The 27,025-nt window shown below is 37.5% G+C and overlaps 1 protein-coding gene across 2 annotated transcripts in view; it reads left to right on the top strand.

Annotated features, from left to right (window-relative positions):
- The window catches only part of DMD (dystrophin), a 2,781,977-nt gene that overhangs the window by 2,502,894 nt on the left and 252,058 nt on the right, over positions 1-27,025 (top strand). For both annotated transcript variants that reach the window (XM_081115404.1, XM_081115406.1), the window contains one exon: positions 8,272-8,350. In XM_081115404.1, the coding sequence (XP_080971530.1) occupies positions 8,272-8,350 (79 nt within the window). The remainder of the gene's footprint in view (positions 1-8,271; positions 8,351-27,025) is intronic.

Below are 27,025 nucleotides of genomic sequence, written 5' to 3'. Positions count from 1 at the left end.
GATGAGGATCTTGCATTCTAATAACTTTTTTTGAATGAATGTGGAAACATTTCTTAATGGCATGAAAAAAGCGAGATCTCTACAAACAGTATACTACCTACAGAACTCATGGGAAATAAGCAAGTAAAGGAGAATAATAAATAGTCCTCATAGCTTTTGTAGGGGAGGAAAACTTTTTCCTTCTTCCCGTCTAGGTTCTATGCCTAATCTAATAATTAAACTTACATAAGACATTAACAGGAGAAAAACAAATTTAATTTCATGTACACAGGAGCCCATAAAAATATAAAACTCAAAGAAGTGAGCAAAGCAGGCAGCTTTTATTCCTTTTAGACACAGAAACAATAAATTTGTGAAGAATTAACAAGACAAGGGTGTTTATTTCGGTTTGGGGTAGTAAATTAATGAGGAAGTAACAAGGTTTGTTATATAGCCTTGTGGACCCAGAATTCCCTATCTCTGGTGACAAGGATGCCTTCCACCCTACTGGTACAGAGAGGACACCTTTCACCTGGGAGATTCATTTTCTGCTTTCAGGGGGTCAAAGGAGGCCAGAATGTCCTTGCACCAACTGTTTGTTTCTTAAATAACTTTAATTCAAAATAATCAACATGCCAGAGTGGCATATTTTAGGGTGGTATATTCTGCTCCCCTTCACCTTCAAATATGATTGCTTAAAAATTTGAATAAAACAAATATGAAGGAGATGTGGGCTCTTGGTTTGCCTTAATTTTTTTTTAATCCAGTATTGTAAGCACAATGATCCGAATGGTTTTCTTCTTTTCTGTTTTTGACTTTAACTAGCAAAAAAGAAAGGAAGGTGGGAAGAAAAGGAGGGAGGGGATGAAAAGGAAGGGAAGGGAAGGGAAGGGAAGGGAAGGGAAGGGAAGGGAAGGGAAGGGAAGGGAAGGGAAGGGAAGGGAAAGGAAAGGAAGGGAAGGGAAAGAGGGAGGGAAAGTCTTTCCAAACCTTGTGTTGGGAATCTTGAAAAAGAAATCGCTCATTCAAAATATAGTGGTTATGGTGAAGATCCTTTAATAAATGGTCAATTCATTAATTCATTCTACTAATATTAGTTGAGCACCTACTGTATGGCAGATACTGTACTAGTCATGGAGATTATAGAGGGGAAAAAAGATGTGTCCCTCTCCTCATGGAGAATATAAAAAAATTTAATTTTTCTCAGTCATGTTTTTACTGAAGAATTGCTGCAAACTAGATTATGATTACTCATGGAGCAGATGGCAATTTTCTCCCCATCTGGGGTAGTTCTAAAGAATAGACCCTGGTGTATCAATAGATAAGATTTCTTCCAGTTCTAAGCTATCGTGATCTATGGTCTAATAGTAGAAACAGGATGTGTGCTTCCAAAAAGATGTTATTCTTGTATTGCTTTTTTATAAAAGGAAACAGATATTGCCTATTAATTCAGAGAAAATTGGATTCTTTATGTCTCTTTAAATAATTCCGTTTAAACTCCTTTGGCTCTTCCTTCTCAGCTCACCTTCTAATGCTCAACCCTACTGCCTTTTATTCTTACTTCCCTTTCTTTCCTTTAATGACTGAGACATATTGCTTCTCTCTAACTGGCTATACCTGATATCTCCAGTTAAACATTTCACCATTAGGTCAAATTTATCATATTCCAAATGAATTCATAGACACATATACCATTCCTCCTCTTTCTAATTTGCATAGTTCCATCAGCAATATCTTCATTCTCCCAGAATTCCACATTGGAAAGCCAGAAGTTCTATTTGTTTCTTTAAAAAATAAGTTCCAACACAAAAAATTGATTCGTTTTTTCTTCCAAAATACCTCCTAATATATACCTTCTTTTCCATTTCAGGCAATGCAGCCTTATTTCTAACACATATCACCAAAAATCTAGTCAATTACCAATCAAACTTCTTTTATTTGCTTAAATGGTAACAGAATAAAGTGCTTTGTTATTTTTTATTAGAGTGTAGTTAACATACATTCACATACATTGTATTAGTTTCAGGTGTATAATATATTTATTCAACATTTATATACCTAGTGAAGTGATCACCATGGTAAGTGTAGTAACCATCTTTCACCATACAATGTTATTATGATACTAGAGGCCCGATGCATGAAATTCGTGCAAGAATAGGCCTTTGTAGCCCTGGCTGCCTCGACCCTCGCAGCCCTGGCTTTGTCAGGAACATTGTCCAGAAGGTCATTCTTCTATTCGGCCATTCAGTCAATTTGCATATTACCCTTTTATTATTATAGGTTATTGACTATATTCCGTATGCTGTAGATTATATCCTTGTGACTTATCTATTTTATAACTGGAATTTTGTACTTCTTATTCCTCTTTACTTTTTTCACCACCCTCTCTCCTTCAGCAACCATCAGTTTGTTCTTTATATGTATAGATATATATAAGTCTGTTTCTATTTGGGCGGGTTTTTTTAGATTCCACATGTAAGCAAAATCATATGGTATTTGTCCTTCTCTATTGGATTTATTTAACTTAGCATAATACCCTCTAGGTCCACTCATGTTGTCACAAATGGAAAAAGATTTCTTTTTTATGGCTGAGCAATACACACACACACACACACACACACACACACATATCCATTCATCTGTTGTTGAGTACTTAGAGTTCTTCCATATCTTGGCTGTTGTAAATAATGCTGCCAAGAAAATAGGGGTACATTTAGGCTTTTCATTTTCTTCTGATAGATGCCCAGAAGTGGAATTGCTATGTCATATCATATTTCTATTTTCAGTTTTGGAGGATCATTTATACGGTTTTCCATGAAGGCTGTTTACAATCCCACCAACATGCATATTAGTTCCCTTTTTTCCACATCCTCTCTAATACTTTTGTGTGTTTTTTTATCTTTATTGTTAAAAGTATTACATAAATCCCCTTTTTCTCCCATTAACTTCTTCTAGCCTTCGTCCCCTCTCATCCCCCCCGGCCCCGCCCCAGGCCTTCACCACCCTATTATCTGTGTCCATGAGTTATGCATATATGCATACAAGTTCTTTGGTTGATCTCTTCCCACCCACCTACCCTCCCTCGCCTTTGTTTTGATAATAGTCATTCTGATAAGTATGAGGTGATATCTCATTATGGCTTTGATTTGTGTTTCCCTGATGATTAATGATGTTAGCATCTTTTCATGTGTCTGTTGGCCATCTGTATGTCTTCTTTGAAAAAATGCCTATTCAGTTCCTCTTCTTATTTTTTAATCAGACTGGTTGGGTTTTATTTATGTTGAGCTGTATGATTCCTTTATATATTTTAGATATTACCTCTCATCAAGTATATCATTTGCAAATATCTTCTCCCATTCAGTGGGTTGCCTTTTCAATTTGTTGATGGTTTCCTTCACTGTGTAAAAGCTTTTTAGTTTGAGCTAATCTCATTTGTTTATTTTTGCTTCTGTTGTCCTTGCCTGGCCAAAGAAAGTATTACTAAGACCAATGTCAAAGAGTTTACTGCTTATGTTTTCTAGAAGTTTTATGGTTTTTCCTCTTACATTTAAGTATTTATTCCATTTTGAGTTTATCTTTGTATATGGTGTAAGAAAGTGGTCTATTGTTTTATTTTGTTTTGTTTTTTCTTTTCTTGTTGCTGTACAATTTCTTAACATCATTTTTCCGGGGCTGACCAGCAACCCCTGAACGATGGATGAACAGATTACAAAGACACTGTTTGACTGTGAAAGAGAGGGCTAAGGGGCCCCTGGCTCTAGTAGGCAGAGCAGCCTCTATTGCCTGCCTCGTTAGGCCTTTATTGGAATGTTTATCTTTAGATACAATCAGCAGGGTGAGTAATCTTGGGAGGACACATGTTTACATTGTCCTATAGGCAAGGGCATCCAGGGATTAAGCATAAGGATTCCAGTGAACACCCGGGAGTCTGCATATGCACAGGCTTGTTTGGAAAGGCCAAGGAATAATTAGGGGTGCCACCTTCAACACTCCCCTAAGTCTCCCCTAAGTCAAAATTCCAATAAACAGGGCAGGTGGCCTTCCACACACTTCCCTTTTATCAGAATGTCATCCTTACAACTTTCCAACCAAGTCTCGTGTGCTTGCCAACATCATTTATTGAATAAACTGCCTTTTCCCCTTTGCATATTCTTGCCTCCTTTGTTATAGAATAATTGACCTTATAAGTATGGATTTCTGGGCTCTCTATTCTGTTCCATTGAACTATGTGTCTGTTTTTGTTCCAGTACCATGCTGTTTTGATTATTATAGCTTTGTAATATAGTTTGAAATCAGGGAACATGATGCCTTCAACTCTATTCTTCTTTTTCAAGATTGCTTTGGCTATTTGGGGTCTTTTGTGGTTCCATAGAAATTTTAGGATTATTTGTTCTAGTTCTATGATAAATGCCATTAGTATTTTGATAGGGATTGCACTGAATCTGTAGATTGATTTGGGTTGTATGGACTTTTTAATGACATTAATTCTCAAATCCATAAGCATGGTCTATCTATTTATTTGTGTCTTCTTCAATTGCTTTCATAAATGTGTTATGGTTTTCAGAGTATAGGTCTTTTACCTCTTTTTTTACATTTATTCCTAGATGTTTCATTCTTTTTCATGAAGTTGTAAATGGGATTTTTTTCTTAATTTTTCCTTCTGAATGTTCATTATTAGTGTATATGCAGCTGATTTCTATATATTAATTTTGTGTCCTACAACTTTACTGAATACATTTATTAGTTCTAATAATTTTTGGTGGAATCTATAGGATCTTCTATATACAGTATCATGTAAGTGCTTTGTTCTTAAGTAACTACAATTTGTAAGGATCTTATGTGCCTTTAAGTTTTTCTTTTTCTTAAAAGTATTTCTTTGCTTATTTAAGTGTACATTCAATCCATGTAATACCTTTCTCCAAATTTTGTGAAAAGAAATATTTCATGCTTAATTCTTTAGTTATTTTAAAACTATTTCCTGAATATTTCATTTCATTACATGATGCATTTTTAGTTTTGGTGTCTCATGCATTTCCTTAAGTTTAAGTTATTCAATTTTTATCTCATTCTAAATTCTTGACAACATTGGATGTACACTGGAAACTGCTGCTGGAGTTCTCCTTGTATAGGAAGGAAACACCCTTCAGAGATCAAGGGCCTATGATGGACTCAGATGTTGCATCTGTGAAGCTACTAACATCATTGCTAGAGGACTTGGCCTGTGGAGCACTCATACTTCTTCCATTTACATGTTCCTCCTTAGGGTTTCTTTCTTAATATAAGAAAAGATTTCTGGATAATGTCCACTCCCATATGGCCTCCTCATTCCCTCTTCCCCACCCCCAAAATTTCACCTTCATCCCTTGATTAATCAGTTCATAAAATTACCCATTCGGCATTTAGAACTAATTACATATTCCAAAAATTCATTTGCATGTGTTCTTCTACCATCCATCTCTATAATCTTATGATATCACATTCTTCATGACCAGAAACTGACCTGCTATGGGATCATAAAATATACTGATGACTAAGGTGTTATAGATCTGACAATAGACTTGGTCTGTATTTTATATATGAATTGATTGAGAATAAAAAAATTAGAAGGCTAGATACTCATGAAATATTTATAAAATACTTTTTTTAAATTTCATTTCTAAAATAGCAAGCATTTAAGAGCAAGAGCCAGACTGATTAAGTTTGAAATCTGGTCTGCCAGTTTACTCAGCACTTAAGCTAGCCAAGTTATGTTTTGTTTTCTTTTGTTTTAACCTCTCATACTTCAGTTTATACATCACTAAAGTTGGGAAAATAATATTACTTCCTACTATAGAATTATCATAAAGGTTAAATAAATCAATATTGTCATTAATGAAGCGTTTAATAAACATTAGCCATTTTTGTACTGTATGTGGTGCGTTGCACATTATCACCTATTCCTCCCCATTTATTAACTATAATATCAACAATAACAGTGGCCAATCACATTTACTGAGCAATTATCATGTGACAGAAACTAGGCCAAATATTTCACATGTATCATCTTATTTAATTCCCACCAAAACTCTATAAGGTAGATCATATAGTTATTCCATTTTACTGATAAGGAAAGTTAAGATTTTTCACTAAAGGATCTGCAGTATGCACTCAGGGCCAGTGGGCATTCTTGTTTATTCTTCTCTCTCTCTCTCTCTCTCTCTCTCTCTCTCTCTCTCTCTCTCTCTCTCTCTCAAGCGCACATGCACACACATCCATTGCTTTGGTCAACTAGTTATTAAACAAATATTTGCTACCACTTACTATGTGCAGAGTTCAGTGCATCCCACAGGAGAGAGGGTGGGAAAGAGAGATTAGCAAAGAATAGCCCATGCTATGAAGGAGTTTACAATCCATTACAAGAGATATTCATGTCCATATAATTAAAATAAACGAGATGATAGAAGTACTTCAAGTATAAACCATGTGCTGTGAGAAGGCTGAGGAAGCAATAACCTCTAATCTAGGGGTTGGGAAGTAAGCATAAAAAACATATAAACACTTTGAACTTGGAGAGAAGGAGAATGAGCATTCCAGAGAGAAGGAGCAGGACAAACAAGTCACACAAGTGCTATATTAGATGGAATATAACAGGACAGGCGGGTAGAGTTTGGCTGGGAGTGCAGGGTCATAGGATCGGAAGGTAGCATTGAAATGTTCCTCATGCTTTTCTGTGCAAACCCTACATTTTTTTGGAACTTCACTTGGTTTTCCAAATATTTGTTCCAAGCAAAGATGTGCAAGGCTATGGAGAAAGTGGGGCGGGGGGGGGGGAGGAGATTGTTCTGGATATATGCTAGACCAGGGGTGGGCAAACTTTTTGACTCAAGGGCCACAATGGGTTCTTAAACTGGACCGGAGGGCTGGAACAAAAGCATGGATGGAGTGTTTGTGTGAACTAATATAAATTCAAAGTAAACATCATTACATAAAAGGGTACGGTCTTTTTTTTTTTTTAGTTTTATTCATTTCAAATGGGCCGGATCCGGCCCGCGGGCCGTCACTTGATTGATATTGGAAGGTTAGAGTTGGCTTTGGACCAGGCTACCTGAGCCACTTTTCTGATAAGTTTAAGATCTATTTTACCTCTTGGGAATTCTTCACAGCACAGGGCAAACCACTCGAGCTCTGATGGCTCTGGCCAAACACTAGCCAGCCCCTTGTTTATCATGGGCTGTTCAGAACCAAATCAAGATCTAGTGTCGTGGAGCTAGGATGTGGATGTTTGGGGCCACCACTGATACCTGGTTGGCAAAATGTCAGATGACAAAGTATACCATTTCACCCATAAGATTCTTCCTTTCTTTCCCCACTCAGAATGGAATTTACTAAACTATCAGGACATTGTGTCAGTATATTGTAGAAAAATCTAATAAGAAAAACATGGTAATTTTTACTCGATGCCAGCAAAAGATAACATTCCTAGTAATTCCCAAGTCCACTAAAAACTAAAACCTGAACATTTCTTTCATCTCATTATCCACCCTATAAATACCCTAAATTTAAGCCTTGCCTCTATTTTTTTTATATATTTAAGTATTAATCAACTATTTGGTTACTTATTACCAATGATTAATTGTGGCTCAATGATCCATTAATTATCGATCAATATTGTTCCAAAAAGCATTAGTCAAAAACAATATATTTAGTCAAGGACTAAGACAAAATATGTCACTTCTGAGGTCCTTTAGTCACCTGATATTATAGTGAATGGCAACCTCCCTAACCTTTTCATGAAAAATTTAGAATTGCATTTTTGTTGGTACTAATTAGAGCAGTAGTTCATTTGTGGCTGCTAGTGAGGTTTTATTTTCAATCTCATTTTAACATTGTCGAGAGAGCAGATCTTTTTTGTTTGACCTTGGTTTGATAAAAATGGGTCTTTGGAGGTCATAAACAATAAGTGAATATTAAAACGAGGGTTGCCCAGCCGGTTTTGTTCAGTGGTTGAGCATCAACCCATGAACCAAGAGGTCGCCAGTTTGATTCCCGTTCAGGGCACATGCCTGGGTTGTGGGCTCAGTCCCCGGTACAGGGCTTGCAGGAGGCAGCTAATTGATGTTTCTCTCTCATCGATGTTTCTCTCTCTCTCTCTAAAATCAATAAAAACATATTTTAAAAAACCAGGGTTATAAATTGTTGCTTTAGTATTCCAGCCTTATAGGCCCAAAAGATCTGACCAGAAAGGATACATTGTTTTAATTATTCCTCATTATATATGATTAGAGAACATCATCTGTCTCCTCTTCCTCCCAGGTGGCCGTTGAGGACCGCATCAGGCAGCTGCACGAAGCTCACAGGGACTTTGGCCCGGCGTCCCAGCACTTTCTTTCCAGTAAGTCATTGTCAGCTTTCGGTAGCTAAGAAATACGAGTTGAATTACCATCATCTCTGCTAAATGCACTGGCAGCATAAATCATCCCAAGAGATAACTTGGTGGGTGAATTCAGAAGGTTAGGAAGAGGAAGACCAATTAGATCATTTTGTCTAGTCTTCAGCTAATGCGTAACTGTTTCCTGCAATGTATTCTCAAGTGCTAACTTGGGTAATATTTTTCAGTCTTTAGTTCTGCTTATAGCAGTTCACTTCATACAGCTGGTAATTATGCTATCATGTAATTATATGATAATTCAATATGTGTAACTGTGAATCTATAATTCGTTATCTCTATATAACTTATTAAATACTCCCTACTTCTTTTCCTAACTATTCTTATCACTCTTTTATTCATTCTTTATTGTCTCCAGTTTTTTTTGTGTGTTTTTTTAATATATTTTATTGATTTTTTACAGAGAGGAAGGGAGAGAGATAGAGAGTCAGAAATTTCAATGAGAGAGAAACATTGGTCAGCTGCCTCCTGCACATCTCCTACTGGGGGTGTACCCACAACCAAGGTACATGCCCTTGACTGGAATCGAACCTGGGACCCTTCAGTCCACAGGCCGACACTCTATCCACTGAGCCAAACCGGTTAGGGCTAGTCTCCAGTTTTTATAATTAATTATATTATTTATATATCCTTAATAAATAGTATCTTTTTAATAAAAATTAATATTAAGAGGAATAGCTTTAGTTAACCGAAAGTTTCCCATTGGAACACCCTATTAATATAAAAATCCACATTAAATTGTCAAGCATCTGTTTTCCTCTGATTAATGTTGTTCATTTATACCACTGTTTCTTTTATTGCAAAAGTATATATGTTGAGTTCTTGGGTATTTAAGAAACCATACTTCTACCACATGGAGTTAATGTCTGATAACATTTTGATGTATTTCCTTCTGGCCATACCAGGGTATGTATGAGGGGTTAGCCATCATTTTAAGGCAGTTACTTTGTGCTTGGCTATGTTATAAATATGATTTAATCCTTATAACAACCTGTCAGGTAGATACCATTATTATACCCATTTTAAAGATGAGGGAATCTCAGCCATACAGGTAGCAGATGACAGAGCCAACAAGTTGGCTGCAGAGTTTAGTGTTGTTTTGTTCTTTTGTTTTTGTTTTGTTTTTTCAGAGAGAGGAAGGGAAAGGGAGAGAGATAGAAACATCAATGATGAGAGAGAATCATCAATCAGCTGCCTCCTGCAAACCCTCTACTGGGGATCAAGTCTAAAACCCAGGCATGACTAGAATTGAACCGTGACCTCCTGGTTTATGGGGTTGATGCTCAACCACTGAGGCACACCAGCTGGGCTGTAGCATCTGTTTGTTTTTGTTTTGTTTGTTTTTTAATTCTTTATTGTTTAAAATATTACATAAGTCTCCTTTTTCCCCCATTGACCTCTCCCCGGCCATTCCCACCCCCCAGCACATGCCCTCACCCCCTACTATTTGTGTCCATTGGTTATGCTTATATGCATGCATACAAGTCCTTTGGTTGATCTCTTACCCCACCCCACCCCCACCTCCCCTGCCTTCCCACTTATGTTGAATGCTGTGTTCGATGCTTCTATGTCTTTGGCTCTATTTTTGTTCATCAGTTTATGTTCATTATATTTCTCAAATGAGTGAGATCATGTGATGTTTATCTTTCTCCAACTGGCTTATTTCGCTTAGCTTAATGCTCTCCAGGTCCATCCATGCTGTGGCAAATGCTAAGAGTTCCTTCTTTTATACAGCAGCGTAGTATTCCATTGTGTAGATGTACCACCGTTTTTTAATCCACTCATCTGCTGATGGGCACTTAGGCTGTTTCCAAATCTTAGCTATTGTAAATTGTGCTGCTATGAACATAGGGGTGCATATATCCTTTCTGATTGGTGTTTCTGGTTTCTTGGGATATAGTCCTAGAAGTGGGATTACTGAGACAAATGGGAGTTCCATTTTGAATTTTTTTTCCTTTATTGAATAAGGTATTACAAATGTGTCCTTACCCTCCCATTGCCCCCCTATCCTCCCATTCATGCCCTCACCCCCCGGTGTCTGTATCCATTGGTTATGTTTATATGCATGCATACAAGACCTTTGGTTGATTGATTTTTTAAGGAAACTCCATACTGTTTTCCACAGCAGCTGCACCAGTCTGCATTCCCACCAGCAGTGGATGAGGGTTCCTTTTTCTCCGCATCCTCTCCAGCATTTGTCGTTTGTCGATTTGTTGATGATAGACATTCTGACAGGTGTGAGATGGTACCTCATTGGTACCTCGTTTTGACTTGCATCTCTCAGATAATTAGTGACTTTGAGCATGTTTTCATATATCTCTTGGCCTTCTGTATGTCCTCTTTCGAAAAGTGTCTATTTAGGTCCTTTGCCCATTTTTTGATTGGATTGTTTATCTTTCTTTTGTTAAGTTGTATGAGTTCCCTGTAAACTTTGGAGATTAAACCCTTATCAAAGATAAAATTGTCAAATATGTTCTCCCATGCAGGGGGATTTCTTGTTGTTTTGTTGATGGTTTCTTTTGCTGTGCAGAAGCTTTTTATTTTGATGTAGCCCCATTTGTTTATTTTCTCTTTAGTTTCCATTGTCCTAGGAGCTGTATTGGTAAAGATACTGCTACGACATATGTCTGCTATTTTGCTGTCTTTGGATTCTTCTAAGATTTTTATGGTTTCCCATCTTACATTTAAGTCCTTTATCTGTTTTGATTTTATCTTGGTGTATGGTATAAGTTGGTGGTCTACTTTAATTTCTTTTTTTCATGTATCTGCCCAGTTTTCCCAACACCATTTATTGAAGAGACTGTCTTAACTCCATTGTATGCTCTTGCCTCCTTTGTCAAATATTAATTGAGCATAATGACTTGGGTCTATTTCTGGGTTCTCTGTTCTCTTCCATTGGTCTATATGTCCATTCTTGTGCAAGTACCAGGCAATTTTGAGAACAGTAGCTTTGTAATATAGCTTGGCATCTGGTATCGTGATCCCTCCAACTTTGTTCTTCTTTCTCAGGATTGCTGTTGGCTATTCGGGGGTCTCTTTTTTTAATTCCATATGAATTTTTAGAGAGTTTATTCTAGGTCTATGAAATATGCCCTTGGTATTTTAATGGGGATTGCATTGAATCTATAGATTGTTTTGGGTAGTATGGACATTTTAAAGATGTTGATTCTACCAATCCATGAACACGCTATATTATTCCATTTGTTTATGTCTTCCTCTATCTCTTTTTTCACTGTCCTGTAGTTTTCCAAAAACAGGCCTTTTACCTCTTTAGTTAAGTTTATTCCTAGGTATCTTAATATTTTTGTTGCAATTGTAAATGGGATTGTTTTTTAGTTTCTCTTTCTGTAGCTCATTATTGGTGTAGAGAAAAACCATAGATTTCTGAATGTTAATTTTGTATCCTGTTACATTGCCAAATTCATTTATTAAGTCTAGTAGTTTTTTGTTTGTATTTTTTTAGGAAAAGATTTTCTTCCCCAAGTGTTTCATTTACTTTTTTATTTAAATTCTTTATTGTTTAAAGTATTACATAAGTCTCATTTTTCTCCCATTGACCTCTCCCGAGCCACTCCCAACCAAGTCTAGTAGGTTTTCTTTATTAATAAATCTTATTGTTCAGATTATTAAAGTTGTTCCTCTTTTTCTCCCTCATAGCTCCCCTCTACCTGGTTCCCACCCCACCCCCTGCCCTTACCCCCACATACACTGTCCTCGTCCATAGGTGTACGATTTTTGTCCAGTCTCTTCCTGCACCCCCAACACCCCTTTCCCCCCAAGAATTGTCAGCCCACTCCCTTTCTATACCCCTTATTCTATTCTATTCACCAGTTTATTCTGTTCATCAGATTTTTTATTCACTTGATTTTTAGATTCACTTGTTGATAGATATGTATTTGTTGTCACTTTGTTGTTATAATTTTTCTTCTTCTTCTTCTTCTTCTTCTTCTTCTTCTTCTTCTTCTTCTTCTTCTTCTTCCACTTCTTCTTCTTTGAGAATACCCTTCAGCATTTCATATAATACTCGTTTGGCAGTGATGAACTAACTCCTTTATCTTTTTCTTATCTGTGAAGCTCTTTATCTCACCTTCAATTCTGAATGATAGCTTTGCTGGGTAGAGTAATCTTGGTTGTAGGTTCTTGCTATTCATCACTTTGAATATTTCTTGCCACTCCCTTCTGGCCTGCATAGTTTCTGTTGAGAAATCAGCTGACAGCTGTATGGGTACTCCCTTGTAGGTAACTAACTGTTTTCTCTTGCTGCTTTTAATATTCTCTCTTTGTTTTTTGCCCTTGGCATTTTAATTATGATGTGTCTTGGTGTGGTCCGCTTTGGATTCCTTTTGTTTGGGGTTCTCTGCACTTCCTGGCCTTGTAAGTCTATTTTTTTCACCTGGTAGAGGAAGTTTTCTGTCATTATCTCTTCAAATAGGTTTTCAATATCTTGCTCTCTCTCTCTTCTTCTGGCACCCCTATAATTCGGATGTTGGTTTGCTTCAAGTTGTCCCAGAGACTCCTTGCACTATCTTCATATTTTTGGATTCTTTATTTCTTTTGCTTTTCCAGTTGGGTGTTTTTTGCTTCTTTGTATTTCAAATCTTTGACTTGATTCTTGCGATCCTCTAGTCTGCTGTTGGACCCCTGTATCTTATTCTTTATTTCAGTCAGTGTATGCTTAATTTCTAGTTGGTCCTTTTTCATATCCTTGAGGGTCTCACTATATTTCTCAGAGGTTTCTAGAAAATTCTTGAGTAACCTTATAACCGTGGTTTTGAACTCTATATCCAGTCGTTTGCTTTCCCCCATTTCTTTCATTTCTGACCTGTTTCTTTGTCCCTGCAATTTGGTTGCTTCCCTGTGTCGATAGAGTGGCTTTGTGTGCTGGGTGTCCTATAGGGCCCAGTGGCTCAGCCTCCCTAATTACCTGAGGTGGACACTCTTGGTGCACCCCTTTGTGGGCTATGTGCACAGTTTTGTTGTTGTTAAGCCTTGATTGCTGTTGGTATCACTGGGAGGAATTGACTTCCAGGCCAATTGTCTGTGAGGACCAGTTGTGTCTACAATGGGAGAACTGCTGTGCAGGAGACACCCTTATGGGTCAGGACTTGCTTCAGTGGGGCTTTGCCACTCACTGAGTCTGCCCCTGAGTGTGTCCCTTATGGATGTTAAGAGTTGTAATCTGGATGGTCACACTCTGACCACTGGGTACACTGGTTCTTGGATCTTCAAGGAGGTGCAAAGTCATCCATTGCTTGAGGCCACCCAGCAGGAGCTACAGAGAGATCTGCAGATTCCTCCTCTTTGTTTGGGGTTTGGAGATGCCCAGATGAGGTGTAGCTGTGAAGCAATGCAGGCTGCTGAGAAGCCTTAGGCCTTCGTTTGAAGCTATAGGGTTCTCTGTCCCAGCTGCAGTTTGACAGGTTTTTAGGCGGAGAAAGGCCAGGCCATTCATATGCCAAAACCTCTGTGCACAGCTTGGTGGGGTTGTAAATTGGGTGGGGCGAGGTCTCTGGGATTAACCAGGGTGGAGCAATCCACACTGGCTGCCAGTCTACTCTGCCTCAGAGAGATCCCGGGGTCTGTGTCCTGTGGCCCCGTGCAGGAACAATGAATGCTGCGAGCACCTCTGCGAGAAAGCCGCCCTCACATTCTGGCCGATGCCAGATAGTCCAGTTTCTCTTCATATGAGTCTGGGTCCCCGAATTCTCACCCGGAACTGGAGTTCAGAGCAGTCGGGAGCTTGTATCTCCCTCCTGATTGAAAAAGACAACAGCGTACCCAGCTGGCAGCCCCTTTCACACGCGCCTCTGTACCTCTGCACTTCCACACCTCCACACCTCCTACTGGACTCAATGCGCTTTTCTCTTTCCTTCTAGTTGTAGAATTTCCACTCAGCCAGCCTTCCCGTGGTTCTGGATGATATTCGTTTTTTATTTTAGTTGTAGTTTTAATGTGGTTGTGCGCGGCAGCAAGTTCAGGTGTTTACCTATGCCACCATCTTGGTTGTCTCCCCAGGTCTAGTAGTTTTTTGATGGAGTCTTTAGGGTTTTCTATGTATAATATCATGTCATCTCTGAATAATGACAGTTTTACTTCTTTTCCAATTTGGATGCCTTTTATTTCTTCTTCTTGTCTGATCACTATGGCTAGTACTTCCAGTACTATGTTGAACAGGAGTGGTGAAAGTGGGCATCCCTGTGTTGTTCCTGTTCTTAGGGGAAATGGTTTTAGTTTTTGCCCATTGAGTATGATGTTGGCTATAGGTTTGTCATAGAAGGCTTTTATTATGTTAAGAAATGATCCCTCTATTCCCACTTTGCTGAGAGTTTTTATCAAGAAAGGGTGTTAGATTTTGTCAAATGCTTTTTCTGCATCAATTGATAGGATTATGTGATTTTTGTCTCTCAATTTGTTTATGTGATGTATCACGTTTATTGATTTGCAGATATTGAACGAGCCTTGCATCCCCAGAATAAATCCCACTTGGTCATGGTGCATGATCTTTCTGATGTACTGCTGGATCTGAATTTTTTGAGGATTTTAGCACCCATGTTCATCAGGGATATTGGCCTGAAATTCTCTTTCTTTATGGTGTCTTTATATGATTTAGGGATTAGGGTAATACTGGCTTCACAGAAAGAGCTTGGAAATACGCCTTCCTCTTGAATTTTTTGGAATAGTCTGAGGAGGATAGGTTTTAGTTCTTATTTGAATGTTTGATAAAACTCCTCTGTAAAGCTGTCCAGACCAGGGCTTTTGTTTACTGGAAATTTTTTTATTACTATTTCAATTTCATCAGTAGTTCCCAGCCTATTCAGGTTTTTTTATTCTTCCTGATAGAGTTTTGGAAGCTTGTATTTTTCTAGGAATGTGTCCATTTCATCAAGGCTGTCCAGTTTGTTGGGGTAGAGTTGTTCATAGTATTCTTTTACAATCCTTTATATATCTGTGGGGTTGGTTGTTACTTCACCTCTTTCATTTCTGATTTTGTTTATTTGGGTCCTCTCTCTTTGTTTCTTGGTGAGCCTGGCTAGAGTTTCATCTATCTTATTTATCCTTTCAAAGAACCAGCTCTTGGTTTTATTGATCTTTTTTATTTTTTTGGTCTCTACATTGTTTATTTCTTCTCTGATCTTTATTATTTCCTTCCTTCTGTTTTCTCTGGGCTTTTCTTGTTGCTCTGTATCTAATTCTTTAAGTTGTAGGGTTAGATAATTTATTAGAGTCTGTTTTTAAACACCATACCGGACTGTCTTTTACTTGATATACAGGTTATAGAGAGGAAATAATTCTATATTATCTACCTTAATTCTTCTGACTTCTTTTATTGCCATTTTCTAGCCCATTCTTCTTCATTTTATCAATAAAAAGATCCATGCTAGCAAACATTTCAAAGTATTTGGCAAGATGCTTTCATGTGTCTCTCCTGATGGTCCTGTCTTTTTGCTATACATTAACAATGTATCAAGAAGTTGTCTTATTTTCTGTCTGTGTCTAACCTTATTATTTGCATACAGTTGTTATTTGAGCAGTATCACACATGCTTCAGAGGTGCCAAGATAAAAGAAGCAGGTTAAAGCAGTGTGTGTAGTTGAGTGGAATTATGGCTTTTCTGAATGTCTCTAGAACAGCAATTTTTAACATTTTTCATCTAATGGCACACATAAACTAATTACTAAAGTTCTGCAGCACACCCAAAAATATATTTTTGCCAATCTGACAAAAAAATAGGTATAATTTTTATTCATTTACACTGGATGGCTATTGTTGTATTGGCTGTTATCATTTTTTTATTTGACAATCTAAGGGGAAAGAGGTTAGTGCCCCTGGCTAAATAGTCAGGTATTGCGTGTTTTTAAAATGCTTGTGACACACTGGTTGAAAAGCACTGCTCTAAATGAAGAAGCATCAAAGAGCAGGACACTCCGACTGAGAAAATGGGAACACATTGATGTTCTAGAGCAGTGATTTTCAATCCATGCCCTGCTGATTTTGCCATCTGTATTTTTCCAAATCTCTAGTCTGCTTAAATTGCCTTGGTGGCAGCCATTCTATTTTATTTAATTGAGATTAAACATGATAACATACTTGTAAGTGACTCATAAACCATAAATAAAAATATTACTATTATAAATATTAATTACTCCTCAGACACCATGTATATTTATTCATTCTTCATTCTCTCTGTATGCCCCACCTGAATTCCCATGTCTTCCCCATTAAAACTATTCTCAGCAAATGATATGTTATACTTATTTAACCCAGGTGACCGGTAAAGTTTAATGTATACTTCTCCTGGGTTATTTGCATTTTAATAAGGTGAAAAGCCATAAACCTGAGGAATTGCTCTCTGGTAGTAGAAAGTCAGCTGTAATCCTGAGCTGTGAGTAAAGAACTTTGAGGGGCCATCTGCATACCATTCAAAGCATATCACACAGGTACCCACTTCCAGAAAAGTCAGGCTTGAAGAAACGCATACTCATGAACACATTCATCTACCCACCTAAAGGGAGCCAGCCTAGAAGGCACCAATTTCTTGGATACTCATGTGAGGTATCAATATATGCTTAAAAGCTCTGTTTACCGGTATTAAAAAATACAATTTGCTTTAAGAGGTAGTTGAGAAATAGGACAGTGAGACTGAAGACTAGATAAAGATTTTTTTAAATGTTGTTCTTTAAAAAACTACAAAAGTAATATATACCCCTGAAATAAATTTTTGGAAAGCAAAGAGTACAAACAGGGCAATAAAAAGTATTATTAAAAATGTGGTTTATAAACTTTCTGTCTTGCTCTTGGTGTGTGTGTGTTCAGATTCTGATTTTTTTTCTTTGGAGACATATTACATAAAGTTTTTTTTTTAAAGACATATTATAGTTTTGTGTCCAGAATTTCCCCCTTAGAACTACAATAAACTATTTTTGTGTGTTTAAATATTCCTGACAGAGTAATTTTTTGAATGGTTGAGTAGTAGTCCCTTTTGTGGCTGTACTAGATTTATCAAGGCAATTCTGAATCACTCAATATTAAGCTTGTTTCAAATTTTTCACTCTTATATCCAAAATTGTGACTTACATTATTTGTCTACCTTTATAAACAAGATTTTCCCTACAAGATAAACACCTCAAAATGGGCCCTGGCCAGATGGCTCATTTGTTTGGAGCATCGCCCTATACACCACAAATGGCAAGTTCAGTTCCAGGTCAGGGCACATACATAGGGCAGGTCCCATCCCCAGTAGGGGTACATAGGGGAGGCAACCGAAAAGTTTCTTTCTCACATTGATGTTTCCTCTCTCTCTCTCTCTCTCCTCTCTCTCTCTCTCTCTCCTTTTCTACCTCTAAAATCAATAATTTTAAAACACCTCAATGTTAAAGGATGTTTACATTGATAAGGCGTTGTGTTTTTTTAAGTAACGTTGGACAGATCTCTGCTTTTCTTTTTTTTAAATATATTTTATTGATTTTTTATAGAGAGGAAGGGAGAGGGATAGAGAGTTAGAAACATCGATGAGAGAGAAACATCGATCAGCTGCCTCCTGCACACCCCCTACTGGGGATGTGCCCGCAACCAAGGTACATGCCCTTGACTGGAATTGAACCTGGGACTCTTCAGTCCTCAGGCTGATGCTCTATCCACTGAGCCAAACCAGTTAGGGCCATTGATAAGGTTTTTTTTATCTGTATTGCCAAATAACCTCCAGAAAGTGACACCAGATATTGGGTGCACCATCAAAACCATATTTGAGGCATAGCACCTCTAAAACCACTTATCAGCTATTAAATTGTGGTTCTATAAAATAAAAACAGCTTCCCGTCAGCAAATAAAAATATGTTTGAAACAATACCACTGAGGTCATGATAAATCAGTTTGAATTGATAGGTGTCTAGTCATTTGCTTCTAGGTTCCTAGAAATAATAATAGGGTGATTTCTGAGGTTTAGAAATTACAAAGAAAGGAAAAATAAAGATGATCTACTAACTGTATCCCCCGCCCCCACAAATATGCTCACTGTCTTTCTCTCTTTTTATTCTTTCTCTCCTTTCATTCTATTCTGTGTGTCACACACACACACACACACACACACACACACACACACACCTTTGATAATTACATTACCATCTGTCTTTGTTTTTTATCAGTAGAGAGAGGCAACCTTTTACTAAAGAAAAGTATTCACTGTTTCTTCTTGGTGGCCCAATCTCTGCTTATTAAGGAAGTCATTTCTTTTATCTTAGATCTGAGAGAAAATGAGAAGAGAAAAGCATTGTAAAACATGACCCTTATCCATTGATAGACACTGGTTTGCCTTTAATTTTAGCGTTAATAATCTACCACTTCTAATTGACTTCTGCAACTTAAACCAAGAAAAAAGGAGAAATTCTAACAGTGTGACTTTTAAATTTTTTATTTTAAATATTATTATATAATACATATTATACATATATGTAATACATATTATATATCATATATTAGAATGTATATAATTGGAAGGTACAGTGTCGGTCTCTTCATATGTCAATGACCAAGAAAGTTCTATAGTATGCATTGGCACATCAGTCTGAAAATTGTCCATCTTTGGTTATTTTCAAGAATTTAAGACCTTTAAAAAGAAATTAAGATCTTTTTTCTGGCCATGCTCTCAATTATTTGGGCTTCCGTTGGAAATTTTACTTTTCTCATCAAGAAGGATAATTATAGACGTGGGTAAAGGTAGAAATCCTTCTGTAACAGTAAAAAGAACTTATAGTTGTCGTAACATTTTACAAGTTCTAGAATTCCCTAAAGGAGCATTTCCAAGCCAAGTTCCTGAGAATATTAATGTTCTGTATTATCTTAATAACTCTCCCTTGAAAAAATTAGTTCTGAGGTCAAAAAGATTGGAAAAACACTGGGATATAAAGGTAAGTGAGTTTCTTTCCAATTGGAATTCTTGGAGCCTTTAATATACGTTGACACTCTAAAGGGGGAGAGAGTCAGTAGCTCTTCTCCATACTTTATGTGACTGTGCAAGCCTTTTTCAGGCACACCAATAATTTTTCACTGAACATGCCATAGAACATAGTATGGGAATCTTTGTTCTAAAGTGGTATTTGCCAAATGGTTTAATGGCAAGAACCTTCTCTTGAAGGTAGTAAGAACATGATCCAATTAAAAATAAAGTAATAGCCCTAACTGGTTTGGCTCAGTGGATAGAGCATCGGCCTGCGGACTCAAAGGTCCCAGGTTCTATTCCGGTCAAGGGCATGCACCTTGGTTGCAGGCACATCCCCAGTAGTGGGTGTGCAGGAGGCAGCTGATCGATGTTTCTAACTCTCTATCCCTTTCCCTTCCTCTCTGTAAAAAATCAATAAAATATATTTTTAAAAAATAAATGAATAAAGGAATATTTTAGGGCAAATGGGTTAACTCTCTTTTTCTTGAGGGTTCCAGTCTCTCCCCTACCCCTGCCCCAGTGCTGTGGAATTGCCTAACTACAGAGAAAATTAGAGAGTATCTTTTATCTGTATGAGTTGTTTTCAAACTGTTCATTAGTGAATCCTGAAATCAGTTTAATGACTTGCAGCCAACCACTAGAATGGACTAGAAATTATCAGAGTACATTGAACAAGTATGGTTGTGTTGTTTTGAAACTTTGGTTTCAATCAGAGAGACGTGTGTGTGTGTGTGTGTGTGTGTGTGTGTGTGTACTATGTCACAATATACAATGTTTTCCTTCTGTGGGTTGCAGACTAAGTTTGAGAAACACTGAACTACTCAGGCCTGTCCTTACTTTATATATATATATTTTTTATTGATTTCAGAGAGGAAGGGAGAGGAAGAGAGAGATAGAAACATAGAGTCATTGATAAGCTGCCTCCTGCATTCGCCCAACTGGGAATCGAGCCCCCAATCTGGGCATGTTCCCTGACTAGGAATCAAACTGTGACCTCCTGATTCATAGGTTGATACTCAACCACTCAGCCATACCAGCTGGGCCTGCTCTTATTTTACAGATGGCAAAATAGATGCAGAAAGATAAAATGACATAACACACATCACAGAGATGGTTATAATAGATCTGGGACTGGAACCCAGTTTCTGCATTTCCAAGCCCCACCTCACACCGCCTTACCCATGAAGAACAAACACCCAAGCCAATAACTACCTAGTCCACCTGATATTGCCACAGATTTTTTTCTCTCTTCTTTTCCTCATGGTCTAAGCCAGCCGTGGGCAAACTACGGCCCGCGGGCCAGATCCGGCCCGTTTGAAATGAATAAAACTAAAAAAAAAAAAAGACCCTACCCTTTTATGTAATGATGTTTACTTTGAATTTATATTAGTTCACACAAACACTCCATCCATGCTTTTGTTCCGGCCCTCTGGTCCAGTTTAAGAACCCATTGTGGCCCTCGAGTCAAAAAGTTTGCCCACCCCTGGAAGCCATAATAAGTTGATTTACAGAGCCTGAATTTTTCTCTCAAGGCCTCTGAGCCAAGTATCATCTCACCAATGGTATATCAGAAATTGGTTAAGAGTACAGGCTATGACTGTATCCAATTACTGGCTCAGATAATCTATTCTTCTTCTGCAAAATAGGAATAATAGTAACATGTCATCAATTTTTAAGACACCCCCTCCATATTTTAACAGCTCTGTAATTAGAATGCACCTTATGACCAATGGGGTTTTGCATTCAATGAAATATGGTAATATTATTTTAGATGGTTATAGTATAGATCAAATTGTTAATACATGTAAAACCCTTAGAACAGTGCCTAGCATATAGTAAGAGCGATGCAAGTGTTTGCTATTACCATCAGTATTACTGTCATTATTACTACCAACTCGATAGCATAACTTAGTATTATAATCAAACTAGACATGAAAGTATCATTCATTCTCATGCATTTAATTTTCAGTATAAGTAGTTTCCCCTTTTCTGAAGATGTTTTTCATTAATCTAATCAGAAAGTCTAGTGTTTTACACATTATAAGATCTCAATAGTTACTGTGTGACTAATGAATAAATGAATAATTAATGGGTAGACCCTACTCTCTATAAGGATAGGATGGTTTTAGTCTTGTTGACAGTTACATTCTCTAGTACCTAACATAGTATCTGGTACTTGGTAGATGTTCAATAAAATCATTTGCAGAATGAATTATGTCTTATACCCAAAGAAGAAGAGGTAAATTTTCTCCTGGCGTTGATAATACACAGTGGCATGATACTTAACATAGTGACTATCACATAATATACACTCAATAAATAATGTCACTTTTTATGTTAATTCTCAGCGCAGACTAATAGCATTCATAACTTTACATGGCCCTTTTTTTAAAATTCTACTGTGCCATGTAATATATTAAGGGGAAAAGCTGACTTCAAAATTACAAATGATCATAACTATATTAGAAAATAAAATAGGAGCCTCTACAGATTCTGCCCCCACCCTCTTTACTGGGTGTTTGGTGTTTGTATTTGTTTGGTTTATCTATTGGTTCTGTGGTGTTCTCTCTCTCTCTCTCTCTCTCTCTCTCTATATATATATATATATATATATATATATATATATATATACCCTCCTTCTTCTTTTCTCTCCTATCTTTTTTTTCTCTCCTAGATATCATTTGTGCTCTCTTTTCTCTCCCCTAATTCTCTTTTATCAGGTGGTCACTTACATTGGGGTTATCAGTGTCGTGAGTACATTCATGCTTTGTTCCCTTTGGGTTATGTCTTATTAAGGTGAATTTTATCATGTCTGGCTAAAGTGCTAGAGAATAAGCCACATAACCCGACACCTGGAGAGGAAACTTCATTAACGAACAGGTCAATTACACCCTAGACCCAGTTACAGAGTCAGGAAGAAGGTGGCAGCAAGGGAGCAAAAGTGGAGTGCGTGGTTGTGCGTGCGTGTGTGTGTGTGTGTGTGTGTGTGTGTGTGTGTATGAGGCACGGTTAGATCCCGCAGGACCTTTGCGGGCAGGCTAACTGGGCTCGCCTAACTAGGCAGCCACTGCTACCATTGCAAACAGGACCAGGAGGCCAGCTCTTCTTCAGAGGCCTCACCTTTCGAAGGGGAGAGCTGATGTAACTGAGAGACCAGCCTCACCTCCACCCAGGGTGCCCTCAGGTAACACCTGGGACTCTACAGCCACCCCTGCCAGGGACCTGCTACCTGTGGTCCCACAGTCACCGAGTTACATTCAAGGGATCTCCCATTAGATTATCAAATGATTTCTCAACAGAAACACATCAGGCCAGAAAAGAATGGACAGAAATTTACAAAGTGATGCAAAGCAAAGGACTGAATCCAAGAATACTCTATCCAGCAAGGCTATCATTCAAAATTGAAGGGGAAATAATAACTTTAAACGTAAATGGTCTAAATGCTCCAATCAAAAGACATCAAGTAGCTGAATGGATAAAAAAACATGACCCATGTATTTGCTGTCTATAAGAGACCCACCTCAGAATAAGGGACTCACACAGACTGAAAGTGAAGGGATGGAAAAATATCTTTCAGGCAAACGGAAATGAAAAAAAGCTGGGTTAGCAATTCTTATATCAGACAAAATAGACCTCAAAGTGAAGGCCATAACAAGAGATAAGGAAGGCCACTTCATAATACTAAAGGGATCGATACAAGAGGATATAACCCTGATAAACATATATGCACCCAATGCAGAAGCACCCAAATACATAAAAAAAAAAAACTCCTGGAAGATATCAAGGGAGAGATTGGCAACAATACAATCATAGTAGGGAACTTTAATACACCACTGACATCACTGGATAAATCCTCTAGACAAAAATTCAGCAAAGATACAGCAATCCTAAATGACTCACTAGATCAGATGAACTTAATTGACATCTTCAGAACATTTCACCCCAAAGCCACGGAATATATGTTCTTCTCAAGTGCTCATGGGACATTCTCAAAAATAGACCACATATTGGGTCACAAGCAAAGTCTCCCCAAATTCAAGAAGATTGAAATTATACCAAGCATCTTCTCAGACCACAATGGCATAATATTAGAAATAAACTACAATAAAAACAACCCAAAATACTCAAACACCTGGAAGCTGAGTAGCATGCTATTAAATATTGATTGGGTTACCAATGAGATCAAAGAAGAAATTAAAAACATCCTGGAAACTAATGACAATGAAAACACAACAATCCAAAACCTATGGGACACAATGAAAGCAGTCCTGAGAGGGAAGTTTATAGCTCTACAGGCCTACCTCAAAAAACAAGAAAAAATGGTAGTAAGTCATCTAACTCTACATCTCAAATAATTAGAAAGAGAGAAACAAGAAAACCCCAGAGTGAGCAGAAGGAAGGAGATAATAAAGATTAGAGCAGAAATAAATGACATAGAGACCAAAAAACAATACAGAAAATCAATGAAACCAAGAGCTGGTTCTTTGAAAGGATAAACAAAATTGATGAACCTCTAGCCAAGCTCACCAAGAAGCAAAGAGAGAGGATCCAAATAAACAAAATCAGAAATGATAGAGGCGAAATAACAACAGACCCCACAGAAATACAAATGATTGTTAAGAAATACTTTGGACAACTCTACTCCAACAAACTAGACAACCTGGAAGAAATGGACATATTCCTAGAAAAATACAACATTCCAAAGCTCAATCAGGAAGAATCTAAAAATTTCAATAGGCCAATAACTATGGAAGTAATTGAGGGAGTCATCAAAAGCTTCCAGCAAACAAAAACCCGGGGCCAGTTGGCTTCACAGGGGAGTTTTACCAAACATTCAAGGAAGAATTAAAACCTATCCTCCTCAGACTATTCCAAAAAATTCAAGAGGAAGGAACACTTCCAAGCTCATTCTATGAAGCCAGCATCACCCTAATACCAAAACCAGACAATGACAACACAATGAAAGAGAATTACAGGCCAATATCCCTCATGAACATAGATGCCAAAATCCTCAACAAAATCTTAGCAAATCGGATCCAGCAGTACATCAGAAAGATCATACACCATGACCAAGTAGGATTTATCCCAGGGATGCAAGGATGGTACAATATCCGCAAATCAATAAACGTGATACATCACATAAACAAATTGAAAGAAAAAAAACACATAGTCATATCAATTGATGCAGAAAAAGTATTTGACAAAATCCAACACCCATTTCTGATAAAAACTCTCAGCAAGGTGGGAATAGAAGGATCATACCTCAACATAATAAAGGCCATATATGACAAACCCACAGCCAACATCATACTCAATGGACAAAAACTAAAACCATTTCCCCTAAGAACATGGACAAGACAGGGATGCCCACTCTCACCACTCCTGTTTGACATAGTACTGTAAGTATTAGCCACTGCAATTAGACAAGCACCAAAAAAAAAAAAATACCTAGGAATAAACTTAACTAAAGAGGTAAAAGACCTCTACTCAGAAAACTACAGGACATTGTAAAAAGAGATAGAGAAAGACATAAACAGATGGAAGAACATACCATGTTCTTGGATTGGTAGAATCAACATCATTAAAATGTCCATACTACCCAAAGCAATCTATAAAATTCAACGCACTTCCCATTAAAATACCAACGGCATATTTCACAGACCTAGGACGAACTCTCCAAAAATTCATCTGGAATGAAAAAAGACCCCGAATAGCTGTAGCGATCCTGAGAAAGGAGAACAAAGTAGGTGGGATCTCAATACCAGATATCAAGCTGTATTACAAAGCCACTGTTCTCAAAACTGCCTGGTACTGGCACAAGAACAGACATATAGATCAATGGAATAGAATAGAGAGCCCAGAAATCAACCCAAACCAATATGCTCAATTAATATTTGACAAAGGAGGCAAGAACATACAGTGGAGTCAAGACAGTCTCTTCAATAAATGGTGTTGGGAAAATTGGATAGATACATGCAAAAAAAAAATGAAACTAGACCACCAACTTACACCATACACAAAAATAAACTCAAAGTGGATAAAGGACTTAACCCTTTGTGGTCGTTTGTCTACTCTCAGCCACCACAGCAAGGAACTGTATGAATCTTAACTCTATTCATTCATGTATCAGTTCATAATTTCTCTGAAAGCTCTTAAGTGTCTAAGCGACCTTGTCATGAACCAAAACATTGCCCCGACAAATCGGAGATATCGAAACTCAATATAAACAAACACGGTCATTCCACACTCACCATGCAAAACACCGTGGCGAGTCAGTCGCCTTTTGAGAGTGAAGAAATCGACAAGCTTCGGAGATACTTCGCAGAATTTCAAATAAAGCTTTACAAATTACGTTTAACTGTAGTTAGGCATTCTCGCTTGTTAAGATATTTCAAAATAATACTCCAAAATGGCAAAAAGAAAGTTACTGAAAGAAGTGTACTGCGAATCTGAAAGTAATGATGAAGAGTTTTATTTTGGCACCTTGAATACTGACTCTGACGTAGAAAGTGATAACGTTTGTAGTGATTCTACTAGTAGTGACGTAGTTCCAAAAAAGAATTAATAAATCTTGTTTATCCTTCATAATCTTGCATGTTATGTATTACTGCTCTTTCAATGGAAATTAATTCCGAACAGTACGACACCCATGTCCAAATTTAATACAACCGCAAAGGGTTAAATGTAAGATGGGAAGCCATAAAAATACTAGAGGCATCCAAAGGCAACAAAATCTCAGACATATGCCAAAGCAATTTCTTCACCGATACATCTCCTAGGGCATTGGAAACTAAAGAGAAAATAAACAAATGGGACTACATCAAAATAAAAAGCTTCTGCACAGCAAAAGAAACCATCAACAAAACAAGAAAGCCCACTGCATGGGCTTTCTTGCCAATGTTATCACTGATAAGGGTTTAATCTCCAACATTTAGAGGGAACTCGTACAACTTAACAAAAGGAAGATAAACAATCCAATCAAAAAATGGGCAAAGGACCTAAATAGACACTTTTCAAAAGAGGACATTCAGAAAGCCAAGAGACATATGAAAACATGCTCAAAGTCACTAATCATCAGGGAAATGCAAATCAAAACAACAATGAGGTACCATCTCACACCTGTCAGAATGGCTATCATCAACAAATCAACAAACGACAAGTGCTGGAGAGGATGTGGAGAAAAAGGAACACTCCTGCACTGCTGGTGGGAATGCAGACTGGTGCAGCCACTATGGAAGACAGTATGGAGTTTCCTCAAAAAACTAAAAATGGAACTCCCATTTGGCCCAGTGATCCCACTTCTAGGAATATATCCCAAGAAAACAGAAATACCAATCAGAAAGGATATATGTACCCCTATGTTCATAGCAGCACAATTCACCATAGCTAAGATCTGGAAACAGCCTAAGTGCCCATCAGCAGATTAATGGATTAGAAAACTGTGGTACATCTACATGATGGAATACTATGCTGCTGTAAAAAAGAAGGAATTCTTACCATTTGCAACAGCATGGATGGAACTGGAGAGCATTATGCTAAGTGAAATAAGCCAGTCAATGAAAGAAAAATACCACATGATCTCACTCATTTATGGATAATAAAGACTATTATAAACTGATGAGCAAAAATATATACAGAGGCAGAGCAGCATCGAACAGACTGTCAAACTACAGTGAGAAGGCTGG

The sequence above is a fragment of the Myotis nattereri genome (assembly GCF_964212035.1).
Source record: "Myotis nattereri genome assembly, chromosome: X".
Taxonomy (NCBI): Eukaryota; Metazoa; Chordata; class Mammalia; order Chiroptera; family Vespertilionidae; genus Myotis; species Myotis nattereri.
Note: the sequence above shows the minus strand (reverse complement) of the source record. Positions and strands in the feature narration are given on the sequence as shown.